The 13974-nt window shown below is 35.8% G+C and overlaps 1 protein-coding gene across 2 annotated transcripts in view; it reads left to right on the forward strand.

Annotated features, from left to right (window-relative positions):
• Nucleotides 1-13974, forward strand: part of chchd6a (coiled-coil-helix-coiled-coil-helix domain containing 6a) — a 69343-nt gene that overhangs the window by 418 nt on the left and 54951 nt on the right. For both annotated transcript variants that reach the window (XM_079848668.1, XM_079848669.1), the window contains exons 3-5: nucleotides 720-792; nucleotides 935-1007; nucleotides 3098-3242. In XM_079848668.1, coding sequence (XP_079704794.1) covers nucleotides 720-792; nucleotides 935-1007; nucleotides 3098-3242 — 291 coding nt within the window. The remainder of the gene's footprint in view (nucleotides 1-719; nucleotides 793-934; nucleotides 1008-3097; nucleotides 3243-13974) is intronic.

The raw sequence follows: 13974 nt of genomic DNA on the forward strand, positions 1-13974 counted from the left end.
TCAATGAACGGGACGAGTTTGGGAAAACAGGCCACAATGTTGTTTCGGATGTCTGTCATTTCACGAATAGATAGCCTACATGAATATCTGCAGTCCGCATATGATTGTCAGCTCTGGCTAAAGACAACCGCGTCTGAAACCGATAAACTTTCCTGATTTGGAAGTTGTGTTGGACTGATACCTCACTGACCTAGTGTGTCCTCAGGTGTGCAGAAGTGTAAATGAAACTAAGGACAGGTGTATGTATGGTACTGTCTGGACGTTAAGCGCGGGTAATCTTTTAATTCTCTTACAATAGAGTTGACCACAGATTTGCTTGCTCTGGAAAGTGTCATTCTTCCAAGTGACTTAAATCTTTTGAGTTCGATCACTATATAGATCTTTAATATATCATATATGATATAAATGAGTGGTTGCATGATTAGGCAAGTAGGCGAAAACAAGTGTGTGTTTGTGTGTGTTATGTGCGAGTTCATTCAATGTCACTAGAAAAATACTGAGAGTTATTATTCTTTATTAATGTTTGTGTGTTTACAAATCTGCAAGGATACCCAAGAACGAATGATTAAGCTTTATTAGTGACAAATTACAAAAAGTAGATCTATGTTTTGTCTAAAAAACAGAACGATAATAGCCTAAATTATGAGTTGTCAGTGACACCATTGCTTCATTTAACTTGTGTATGTTCATCAGTCATTTTTATACATTTATGTTCTTAGCTGTCTGAAGACGTCCTACAGCGCATGAGGAATGCTGATCCAAGACCACCTGTCAACAATAAAGAAAACCTAGGTATGACATAGGCCTAATATGTTCCATGTTCATACATTTTTGCAGTTTATATGCCTGTGTGCTTACAAGAAGCAATAAGTGAGATATTCAATTTGTAATGCATGTTAGCGATAATTATTTGAGTTTTTCTTTAACTTTGCAGGTGCTGACCCACAACCTCCAAAAACACAGACCAAGACGACTTTTCCTGATACTAAAGAGGAGCTCAGGAAGAGGTAATCTAAGGGGTTTTTCAAATTGTGGTCCAGGGACCCCCAAGAGAGTGCTAGGGTGTCCTTTGAAAAGTTTAGAGAAAAACTTTGAATAAAAAATGAATAAATAATAAAAAGATTAAAATAAATAAATAACCATTATATTAAAATAATTAAATAAAATATGCTAAAATAAATAAACAAAGTTAAAAAATGTTTTTTTTTTTTTATTGTTAAAAAACCCATTTCATTTCATTTTGTGAGTAGAACAAAAAAGTTTAATGGGTTATTAACTAAAAAAAAAAAAAACATTAGGCCTGGTTTCACACACAGGGCTTAGAATAAGCCAGGATTAGGCCTTAGTTAAATTTGAAAGCTGTTTAATTTAGAAAATTAAGTAGCTGTTATAAATGTGCCTTAAATCACCATTACTGGTGTGCATCTGGAGACAAAACAATGGCAGTGACATATTTTAAGATATGTCAGTGCAAGTTGCTTTCAGTTAAAACAGCTCAAACATGCATTTTAGTCTGAGACTAGGTTTGAGCCTTGCCTGTGAAATCGGGCACTAATCTGTTAAAACTTGACTAAACTAGTCTAGTCTTTTTACATGAAAATATATTGCTGGCTTTTAAATTTTATGAGGATCATATTTGGTTGTCTGTCTGTGGCATGAAAAAGTTTGGCATCAATCAAGTTTTTAATGTTGTTTATATGCCTATGTGGTTTTAATATGCTTTAAGACAACAAACCATGTGCAAATTCATCAGTCAACACCATTGCTGAGTGTGTAAGACCGGAGTTCTTGCGCGACACTGAAATTGTTATTAAAAATGATAGCCTGCAAGAAGCTTGCGATCCAAATTGTCTGTGCGCTGATTTGCAGCGAAAAAGAAAAACAGATAATGCAGGAGGAAATGGTTGGGGAGACATGGGGAGCAAGAGTTGTGTATTCTACAAAGAGAGTTGGGGGTAAATAAATAATTTTGCAATGTGCTGCTGTTCAAGCAAATGTTTGTGCGTTGTTTCTGTTTGATATAATTGTATATATCTATTAAAATACTGATATTCTACTTTATAACTCCTCCCTAAACATCCCGCTGCCCTGTATCTTGCTTTCTCATTGGCTGTAGGTCATCGCCAATGTAGTCTTCAGTCAGAACACATTCACACAGCAGGATTTTGAATCGCCAACAGGTCCTGATATTTAGCATGCCAAATATCTCACGGGCGTCGGCGACTCATCTGCGATTCTCTCAGATCGCGTCTTTGATCATTCACACTGCGTGATTGTCACTCGCGTGAACGAGAACTGATTTGCCTATGATTTCGGACATTTGTGATCGGCGAGCGAAAAATCGGGCCTAAAATCGTTCATTGTGAGCTCAGCATAAATGAGGCAAGGGTGTAGAGTTACATTCAAGCTATTTTAAGGCATGAATAATCTTTTTTTAAGAAAAAAACGCTTAAATATGTCATTTTGGGGATCAAAGATGAGTTTTAAAGGATACAATTGACTACAGGGGGACTTTAAAACCCCGCCCTTGTCTAATTTTTGGCATTGCACACCAAGACAGGATTTTAGACTAAAAAATGTTTATATATAAACAATATATCAACTTCTCAGAACAGTTTCACTTTGAGGTGGCCCAGGTCATTTTATACAGCAATGTTATTGCTAAACACAGATCCAGATGACACATCTTTAATTTTAGCTCTAAAGAGCCTTCCTGAATTACTTCATGCAAATCTGTTGCATGTGTGAAGCTGACATTTTAAAACACTCAACTTGCATTTTAACAAATGTATGATTTATTTATCAACGTATTCATTTTTCATTTATTATGTTTCTAATATGACAATATACATGTATTGACTGTAAATGTCTAAAGAATTGCTTATAAATATGAGTACTAAATACTGTAGTTCCCACAAAGGATAAGACTGTACATTTGAAGGGGACTAATTTTTTCCTGGATTCTCTCCAAGTGTGAATCATAGCACAAGAACAAAGGACAAAACACTGTAACTCAGTGGTAGGTTTAAGAACTGCAGTGAGTGAATCATGGCTTGGCAACAGGCATGTAAATAAAGCTGTGTGTGTGCTTGCACAGGTATGAGCAGCAGCAGGCCATTATACAAGAGGAGTTGGCTCGGATCGCACGCAAAGAGAGAGAGGCAGCGCGGCAGGACGTCACTCGAGCGGTGCAGAGAGAGCGAGTACAGACACGGCAGGAGTCTGAGAAAGCCAAACAGCTGGTGAGACTCTTCTACAAAACACTTCAGCACAGAACAATACTTCAGGACAGAAGTATAACGGCACATGCAAACACACTCTGAGACAGGCCATGTAAATACTGTACAGAATGTCGGATTTTTCTTTCAGTCATCGTACGATGTAGTGAAAGGAGTTGAATTTCAGGGCAGTTCGGTACCAAACATTATCGTAAAATTGTCTTGTGTATCATATTTCTGTGGTTTTTAGACATGGCATTATGGTGATATCTTTTTTTACATGTACCATGGTAATGCCATGTTTTTATAAATAATAATGCTTTTTGAATATTAGTAGTCTTACTGATCAACTATTGTTAGTAGTTCAAAAGTTTGGAATCAGTAAAAAAAAATTTTTTTTGAATGAAATTAATACTTTTATTCAGCAAGGATGCATTATATTGATCAAAAGTGACCAGAAAAGACATTTATAATGTTATAAAAGATGCTTTTCTTTTGAAACAAAAATTCTGAAAAAAGTACAGATTTTTGTTTCTACAAAAATATTAAGCAGCAGAACTGTTTTCAACATTGATAATAATAAAAAAAAAGATTTCTTGAGCAGTAAATCAGCACATTAGAATTATTTCTGAAGGATCATGTGACACTGAAGACTGTAGTCATGATGAAAATTCTGCTTTGACAACACATAAATTACATTTTTAAATATATTATACAAAACAGTTATTTAAAATTGTAATAATATTTCACAATATTTTTTATCAAATAAATGCAGCCTTTGGTGAGCATATGAGACTTTAAAAAAGATTAAAAATCGCAAACTTTTGACCTGTATGGTTGATTCTAAGACTGGGTGATATATAGAATATTCAGTGTTTTTCAGAATTAAGCAATATTGTGCATATGCATTGATTTCAATATACCTTTTATCTATTCATTAAGATTTCTAAAGACTGTAATCAGTTTAGTTTCACAATCCTTCCTTGACTGGATGTTTTAACAGCTCATTTAAACTAAATAGCAACAGCTTTAGATTTTGTATGTTTGATTAGTTGCATCAGTTTAAATGGTTCGTTTGAATGATTTAATAATTTGTTTGTCATCACTCAAGTATTGTGATATTATATATATATATATATATATATATATATATATATATATATATATATATATATATTTAGCATTCAAAAACGAGATTTAGCGAGATGCACATTCTGTTTTAGTTTGCCAAGTTGCTTTTATAAATGGTGGCAAGAGCAATTTTATTTTAATAAAATATATCTATATTAATAAATATAATAAAACTATGAATATATTAATTTAACTGTTTAATTGCTGTTGCAGCTGTTATATAAATGCCAAAAGCTACTCAACTCTTGATTTTTACAATCAGTCATTTTAACATGTAACTTTTTTTTGGGCTGATTGCTTTCTTAGCTTTATCAAACATTTATCAGCATTCAAATTGCCAAACTAGTTCACAGTTCTACAGTAAACAAATATAGTTTAAAATAAGGGGAAAATTAATTACTTGTATTCTTATCTCCCTTAATTTCCCAGTTTGAAAGTTTTTCTTTAAAAAAAAAGTCCCATAGGCGAGGAATACTCAACTTGGTCAAGTCCTGGTCTGAGAAACACGCCGCTGCTCTCTTGACACGGGTGAAATTGGCTTCTTTGAATTCCACTCAGTTTGTTTCCTTTGTCCCGTCTTCCTCTTATTCTCATCCACTTATTCAGGTCCTTTAGGGATTGTGTCCCTCATTCTTAGGCCCCTGGAGGGGCCACCTTATCAAGTCTATAAGAGTTACGCTTCGCACGTGTCGTGTTCTTGCAGACATTGGACTGAAAAACTGTGTGTGATGTTATACATGTCAGCCCATACCCGAGGATCCTGTGGTACGTGTCTTGTTGGTCTGTCTTATCTGAGCTCTGACATGTTCTGGACACTTAATAGAAAAGCTTCCCCTGGGCTCAAGCTTTGAAGAGTAGACGACGTGTGTGTGTGTGTGTGTGTGTGTGTGTGTGTGGATGTAGGTTGTGAAGGTAATTATAGCTCAATCCTCCTATTCATCCCTGAACATCTCTCTCTCTCTGAACCTCAGTGTCTTATTAGCAGATGTGTGAACATGCCCAGATGTCACCACAACCCTCAGCTGAGATTCTGATGTTTGTGTGGAGTTCAGTATGGATCTGTTCTTTTTTAAACCAGTGGTTCTAAATGGGTTTTGCTTCATGACACTGCTATTTGTTTTATTATTATCTACAGTGCTGGTCAGAATTATTTGCCCCCTTGGTAAATATTATCAAATATGGCTGTAAAAAATAAATCTGCAGTTTATCCTTTTGATATTTTTTTTTTTTAAAAAATGCAAAAATCTAATGTTTGATGTTTGTTTTTGTTTTTGGTTCACTGTCCTGTTGAAAGATCCAAACATGGCCCATTATAAGATATCTAGCAGAGGTTGTCAGGTTTTGATTTTTTTATCTGTTAGTATTTGATGGAATCCATGATGCCATGTATCTGAACGAGATGTCCAGGACCTCTGGCAGAAAATTAGGCCCACAGCATTAAAGATACAGCAGAGTATTTCATTTTACACATGAAATACTTTTTTATCCCTGTATGAACCAAACCCATATTAAGTGTTTGCTGCCAAAAAGCTCTTTTTTGTGTGTGCGCGCAAAAAGTATTTAATAGAAGGGGGCAAGTAATTGTTCCCAAAGTGTTTTGGAGAAAAAACATTTATTTCGTAATGTGATCCCACACCCCCACACACACACTTTCAATTCTTTTACTTCAATGAAAGGTTCGATTTTTGCTTTTTTTTTTTTTTTTATATCAAAAGGATTAACAATACAGATTTATTTTTTTACAGCCAACTTTGATCATATTTACCAAGGGGGCAAATCATTCTGACCAGCACTGTATGTACTAATATAGGTAATATTTAAAAATAATTTTTATTGTTATATTTTCTTTTCAATTTTAAGTTTAAGTAATTCTTTGTGCTTTTGCCATTTTAAATTTTGTACATTGTTTAGCTTTAATTTGTTTTAGTTTGACTAATTTTCAAGTTTAACTTGAACAAGTTTAACTTGAACAAGTTTAACAGTTATCTTAAGTTTAAAGTCCCCCTGTAGTCAACGATTTAATCCCTTAAATCTCATCTGGGATGTTTTTTCCTGTGAAAACTTAGAACGTCAGTGGAGAAAGGCATATAGTTCATCATAACATCATAATATACATATAAATATTTCATCTAATATTTATATTTTATTTCAGTTATTTTTTTGTTTTGTTTTAGTTAACACTAACAATACTGATTGGACATGAAGAGCAACATCTGAACAATTATCTAAAAGATTGATTCAATTCTTTCTTTATTTACTTATCCATGTTGTTCCAAACATTTATGACCGTAGAACACCTTGGACACGTTTAGCAGAATGCCCAAGCTGCCTCTTCTATACAATGAAACTGGATGGTGACCAAGGACTGTCAAGCTCCAAAAGGACAATAAAGCCACAAAAGTACTTCATATGGCTTCAGAGGACTTGACAATAGCTCACTGTAGCTTTGTGTAATGAACAGACCAACATGTAAGTTATCAGTTTAAAAATCTTGCTGGTAACCATTCACTCTCAATGTATATCTAGTGTTTCAAAGGAGAAAAGGAAATCATACAAGTTCGAAAAGACACAAGGTTGAGAATTATTTTTAAAGGTAACTAGGCTTTAATATTACTCATTAGAACGTACAGTACCGCTCCATTCACATAAACAACAGCTGTAGTGTGCTTTACCAGCTTAACGCATTGGACAAACTCTTGGACAAATATTATGACTATGTGACAGATGAGTAGAGTTTGACTGGATTTTATTTAACAAACAAATATTCAGGAACAAAAGATATTTCAGGTTTTCTCCTGCCATGTGAAAGCTGAAAAGCCTTTTCTACTAATGTACTATTTTACGGTTAGTGGCATTTTATTTCCATTAAGCACTGTTTCTATTCTCTGCGGGTTTATAGCCCTAAAAGAACAAACCTGCGACCCATCAGTTGAGAACCAAGCCGCGTGCAGTGGCTCTGTGTGATGTAGATGTAATGGGAAGTCTTATCATTAATCAGAATGAAGCTCTGACATGGCGACTCCTCTGTTCTGCTGGTGCGTTTCAGAGCGCAACATCAAGGTCTGCGCCTCTAAATATTCATGATTATCAATAATGTCCTGATCGCTGGAGACCTCTCTTGTTAAACACGACATGAGTCATGGTTGGATATCAGCTCAGCCATCAGAAGAGGAATTGATCCTTTTGTTTTCGGTTTCTTGCAAAAGGATGTTAAAATATTGAAATGAAAGTGTTATCGTAATTAATATTAGAAGTGTGTGACCGCATAAATGCACTATGATTTGGTGTCTATTGGAAGGTTGAATGGAGTGATGGTCAGTTGTTGTAGGATATGATTGATCACCAGGCATTTCAATGGGATTTTTCATGCGAGTTACTGGTAAAGTTGCAGCTGTTGTTCTGGCTTATTGGAGCCTGTGTAGTGTACAAATTTGAAGCGGTTTAGTTAACAAAGAGTCACAGTGTAATAGTCCCAGGCAATGAACAGTTAAAAATGAGCACTATTTACCCAGTGTAGACATTTACATTCGACATTGGCTTAAAAATGTAAACACTGTATCGTATTCCTATAAACCTGTTCCCTATGGCTGGCTTGTTATGCTCTTTATGATAATAGCTTTGAGTTTAGATAAGATAAAACTTGCTCTCACAAGATTTATATCGTAATATTCCAATGGAATCATTCACATTGATGATGATAAATTCAATGAGTGAGGGTTTTTTTAATCCTAAATTTGTTCATATTCATCTCAGCATTTATTTAGCTTGAATAGCTTTGCATTTGTAATACGTTTTGCCTGTTCATGTGGGTTTTTTTTTGTTGTTGTTGCTTTTTTCATCTCACTGATATGAATACTTCTCCGTTTTTAATACATATTACCATTGGTTTACATTTTTCCGAATTTTTTTTTCACTTCGTGTAAGAATAGCTTTGGATTTGCCTCATTGTTTTGCCTTTTCATTACTCTGATTTCGTTTTGTTCTCGGTGTGAATGCCTTTGCGTATGTTTTGAGTGTTTTCGTTTAGCTGATTTCTGATTTTTGCTCTCAATGTGAATGTTTGAGTTTGTGATACGTTGAACTCTCTTAACAGATTTATTTATTTTTTGCTCTGTGTGATTAACTTTAAGTTTGTTTAGGAGGGTTGGAACAACACATTTGCGTAATCGATTACGGCAATTATGTTAATTAGTCGTTTTGAGTGGAATGCGTCTATTCGTCGCGCTGTTTGTTCATCCCCAATGATTTGCATAATTGTTATATTATTCGATTAATCAAAAAAAAATTATCTAGATTAATCAATTGAAGAAAAAAAAAGAAAATTAGTTCCAGCCTTACTTTTGACTGACTTTTTTATATTTTTACGCTTATTTCCCGCTCATATTGTGAATATCTTTGCGTATGTGATGTTTTGATTTCGTTTTAACTTTGTAAAATAGACCTATAAGCTGCCGCTTGTAGTGCTGTTGTAGTGCACAAATGTATTAAAATGCAGTAAATTGTCACCTCCACCCCTGCACTCTCACTCAGACTACAGTAACACTCTTTCTGTGAAATGCACTATTCACTGTCTGTTCATCCCTTGCCTGACTTCCTCCATCCATCTGCCAGGGTCTGTGCAGATGCCCTCTATGAGCTCTTGTACATGACAAGCCTTTACAAGATTAATCAAAAAATAACGTAGAGAGAGGTGGTTAAAGGGAGAGAGAGTGGGGAGGATTGTGGGTAATTTCTCTGCTCTTAAACGCATTAATGCCTTTCCCTGGCCTGTTGGCGGGGAGAGGTGATAAGTTGCATTTGCATTTGGCACTCTCTTTCCACAGTTCCATTAAAAAGCTGGTCTCATTAACACCGCTTCACACTCGCCGCCGAGCTGCCCGCCTGCTCCTCTAGCTCAGTTGTTACTTATGCATGAGAGATGCTAAAATAATCGGAGTGCTTCTATGCCAGGCTTATCTCTTTGTGATAAGGACTCTGATGCTTTTCCAACCTCTCGTATCTGATTTTGCGTCAGATGTTTTTTAAATCTGGTTTTTGAGTGTACCTACGATGGTATGACATCATTGCACAAAGCTTCACACTTGCGTGTGAATGGGAGGCTGTGGGAGCTCACTTCCTGTTGCTCACTATTATCAGGTTGAGCAGTGATTTGATTCAGTCCCTTTATGGAATGATAAGACCATAATCTATACATTTATACATTCTCCTGACCAGTGTTTTGGTGTTACCCTAGTACTTTCTTGGCATCTTTACATTGTGGTTACTTTTCTTTGAAGATAGTGCAGTGCATATAGTAAAATGGTGTAAATTCAGTTGTTAGACACTAGATGGCGGAATAACTCTTCAACACAATGCCTTTGTCTTCATTTCTGCCAAATCTCAATACAACGCCCAAAAGGTCTTCAATGCTAATTGCTATTGTATAATGTGTGTTTCAGGTGCACCATTACAGTATTTAAATTTGGAATAGCAGTCAATGTTTTTGTCTCCTAAAATGAGAAAACATGGTGTAGTTCTAATGGAAGCAGGGCCGATTTAGAGCTGACAGGTGTTGATTGATTTGGTGGACATGAGACTATTAACATGAGTAGCTTCATTATGTATGTGTGTGTAGTATAGAGTCATATTTATCTCTGAAATGAAAATTAACAGCATGAGAGCCACGATCTGGTAGTAAGTGCATGTGTTCCAAACATGTGTATAGTGAAGTGTCTGTGAATGTAGACCTCTGCCAGCAGCGCACTGTTTAAGAACCCATCTGTGAACTTTCTCCTCCAGCTCAGGCCAACGGGCTTTGCATCCACAATTAGCTGGTTTGGTCCTCATTTCATTGAGCACCGTTTCACATTTTTGCCAGTCTCTCACCAGTTTCTCACCAAAATGTATGTTCTGCTGCACGATTTTAGTTTTCCTTCGCATAATGTTTACATTAAATTGAAACTAAACAGTGTAACTTTTCCGTTTCTTTTGTTAACTACATTTTAGTGTTATGATGATGAGGCTGTGATATGAGATTAGCAATGCTAGAACTGATTTGATTTTCGCCTGTATTTGTGTGTGTGTGTGTGTATGCGTCCTCTATTTTATGTGTTTGACATTAATAGCATTATATAGTATGTCGCAGCACATTTCAGATGATAAAAAAATGGGACTTCGAGTCCGGAAAATATGGTATTATATTGTAAATTATTATTTTGGAAATATATACAGTGAGGAAAATAAGTATTTGAACACCCTGCTATTTTGCAAGTTCTCCCACTTAGAAATCATGGAGGGGTCTGAAATTCTCATCGTAGGTGCATGTCCACTGTGAGAGACATAATCTAAAAAAAAAAATCCAGAAATCACAATGTATGATTTTTTAACTATTTATTTGTATGATACAGCTGCAAATAAGTATTTGAACACCTGAGAAAATCAATGTTAATATTTGGTACAGTAGCCTTTGTTTGCAATTACAGAGGTCAAACGTTTCCTGTAGTTTTTCACCAGGTTTGCACACACTGCAGGAGGGATTTTGGCCCACTCCTCCACACAGATCTTCTCTAGATCAGTCAGGTTTCTGGGCTGTCGCTGAGAAACACGGAGTTTGAGCTCCCTCCAAAGATTCTCTATTGGGTTTAGGTCTGGAGACTGGCTAGGCCACGCCAGAACCTTGATATGCTTCTTACAGAGCCACTCCTTGGTTATCCTGGCTGTGTGCTTCGGGTCATTGTCATGTTGGAAGACCCAGCCTCGACCCATCTTCAATGCTCTAACTGAGGGAAGGAGGTTGTTCCCCAAAATCTCGCAATACATGGCCCCGCTCATCCTCTCCTTAATACAGTGCAGTCGCCCTGTCCCATGTGCAGAAAAACACCCCCAAAGCATGATGCTACCACCCCCATGCTTCACAGTAGGGATGGTGTTCTTGGGATGGTACTCGTCATTCTTCTTCCTCCAAACACGTTTAGTGGAATTATGACCAAAAAGTTCTATTTTGGTCTCATCTGACCACATGACTTTCTCCCATGACTCCTCTGGATAATCCAAATGGTCATTGGCAAACTTAAGACGGGCCTTGACATGTGCTGGTTTAAGCAGGGGAACCTTCCATGCCATGCATGATTTCAAACCATGACGTCTTAGTGTATTACCAACAGTAACCTTGGAAACGGTGGTCCCAGCTCTTTTCAGGTCATTGATCAGCTCCTCCCGTGTAGTTCTGGGCTGATTTCTCACCTTTCTTAGGATCATTGAGACCCCACGAGGTGAGATCTTGCATGGAACCCCAGTCTGAGGGAGATTGACAGTCATGTTTAGCTTCTTCCATTTTCTAATGATTGCTCCAACAGTGGACCTTTTTTCACCAAGCTGCTTGGCAATTTCCCCGTAGCCCTTTCCAGCCTTGTGGAGGTGTACAATTTTGTCTCTAGTGTCTTTGGACAGCTCTTTGGTCTTGGCCATGTTAGTAGTTGGATTCTTACTGATTGTATGGGGTGGACAGGTGTCTTTATGCAGCTAACGACCTCAAACAGGTGCATCTAATTTAGGATAATAAATGGAGTGGAGGTGGACATTTTAAAGGCAGACTAACAGGTCTTTGAGGGTCAGAATTCTAGCTGATAGACAGGTGTTCAAATACTTATTTGCAGATGTATCATACAAATAAATAGTTAAAAAAATCATATATTGTGATTTCTGGATTTTTTTTTTTAGATTATGTCTCTCACAGTGGACATGCACCTACGATGACAATTTCAGACCCCTCCATGATTTCCAAGTGGGAGAACTTGCAAAATAGCAGGGTGTTCAAATACTAATACTTATATTTATATATTTTTTTATTTTTATTTTTTTATATTTTACTATATTAATATATATTTTCTATCTATCTACTATATTAAAATATATATATTTACTAATATCTATCTATCTATCTATATATATATATATATATATATATATATATATTATATATTATATATAGTATATATTAAGTAATATAGTATATTATTAATATAAATATATATATATATATATATATATATATATATATATATATATATATATATATTTACTATATTTATATTTACTATATATATATATATATATATATATATATAATATAATATAATATAATATAATATAATATAAATATATATATATATATATATATATATATATATATATATATATATATATATATTACTATATATTTATTTACATACCATATATATATATATATATATATATATATATATATATATATATATATATGTATGTGTGTATGCTGAAATTATGTGTGTACAAACTCCGGCCTCATAACATACCTCATCACAGACATCAACATTTCCCTCCAAATCCAAGATAACAATAAGCACACGCCGCACCTTGTGAACAATTCATTCCTTCGTTTATTTATTTACCTACTTTTCATCTTCCCTTGCTGTGTAGTTTATCAGAGAAGCTCAGTGTGAGTAATCCGGTGCGGCGGGAGAGAGAGAAGAGAGCCGTTCTGGTAGCAAAGTCCTATCAGTAATTGTAATCTCAGGCCTGACATCTTCCTGCATGCAAAGCCATTAAGACTCCCGCGCTCTCTGAGCTCAAGCCAGGCCAGAGCTCAGGTAATTGCCAGCGGGGCCCGCGGCAGGCAGGTGGAGTGGATAGATTTTATCCCGTGCTCCCTTCGCAGTTTCTTCCGTTCTAGCGTCGCTGTTCGAGCAGGAGTCTGGGATAAGAGGGAATTAGGTGCAGGATTAGGTCTTGTGTTGTCTCTGTGTTTGTAAGTGTTTACTTATCGCTCTGTCGGAAGGGCTTTTATTTTTTTGAGTGTGTCACAGGTTTTTCTGGTAAGCATCTTTGTGTCAGTTGAGAATGATTTCCTTGTTGTTTCCATGTCAACCTCAAAACGGCAGTGTTTATGACAACCGTATGAAAAAATGATTTCAAACTTTTTCACTTTTTGTGATTTACAAAATGGATTCGTTATTTGTCATGAGAGGCAGATTTGAATTGGAACACAACAAAGACTGGATTCAAACCAGTATTTTCTGTGTGAGCACCTAGGCTCAACATGAGCAGTTTAATAGAAAAGCTGAGTTTTTCTGTTTTTAGACTTGAAATAAATAGGAGACCGGAAGAGACAAATATTTTTGGCTGCATTCACCCATGTTTCCTGCGTGATCCCCAAGGCTCAACATATCTGAAAAATGTGCTAGCCATTAGGCTACAACCTTTTTTTTCAAGACTAGCAATATAGAACTAGAAAATTTGTTTGAAAGTTTCTGTTTTTGGACTTTTTTTTTGTCACTTTAAGGCTACGTTCACACAGGAAGCCTTAGTGCTCAATTCTTATTTATTACTCAGATTAGATTAGTTTTTTTTTTTTTTTTTTTTTTTTTGCTTGGCTGTACACATTAGTTTTTTAAATGTTGCCAGTATCAGATTTGAGTGTGAACTGATCATGGTCCCGAACTGACCCGTATGCGCAAAAGAACAATAACAAGACGGACGTAAACATGGCTGATGAATCCATGACTTTGTGCGATAAGGGGGATGAAGATGAGGGAAAAGCTTCTAGTTTTCCCTCAAGTTTTGCTTGTATAGAGCCATCACTGTGATACTTAGACCTCACTGTCCCTCC

Source organism: Squalius cephalus (assembly GCF_949319135.1).
Source record: "Squalius cephalus genome assembly, chromosome: 18".
In the NCBI taxonomy this organism is placed as follows: Eukaryota; Metazoa; Chordata; class Actinopteri; order Cypriniformes; family Leuciscidae; genus Squalius; species Squalius cephalus.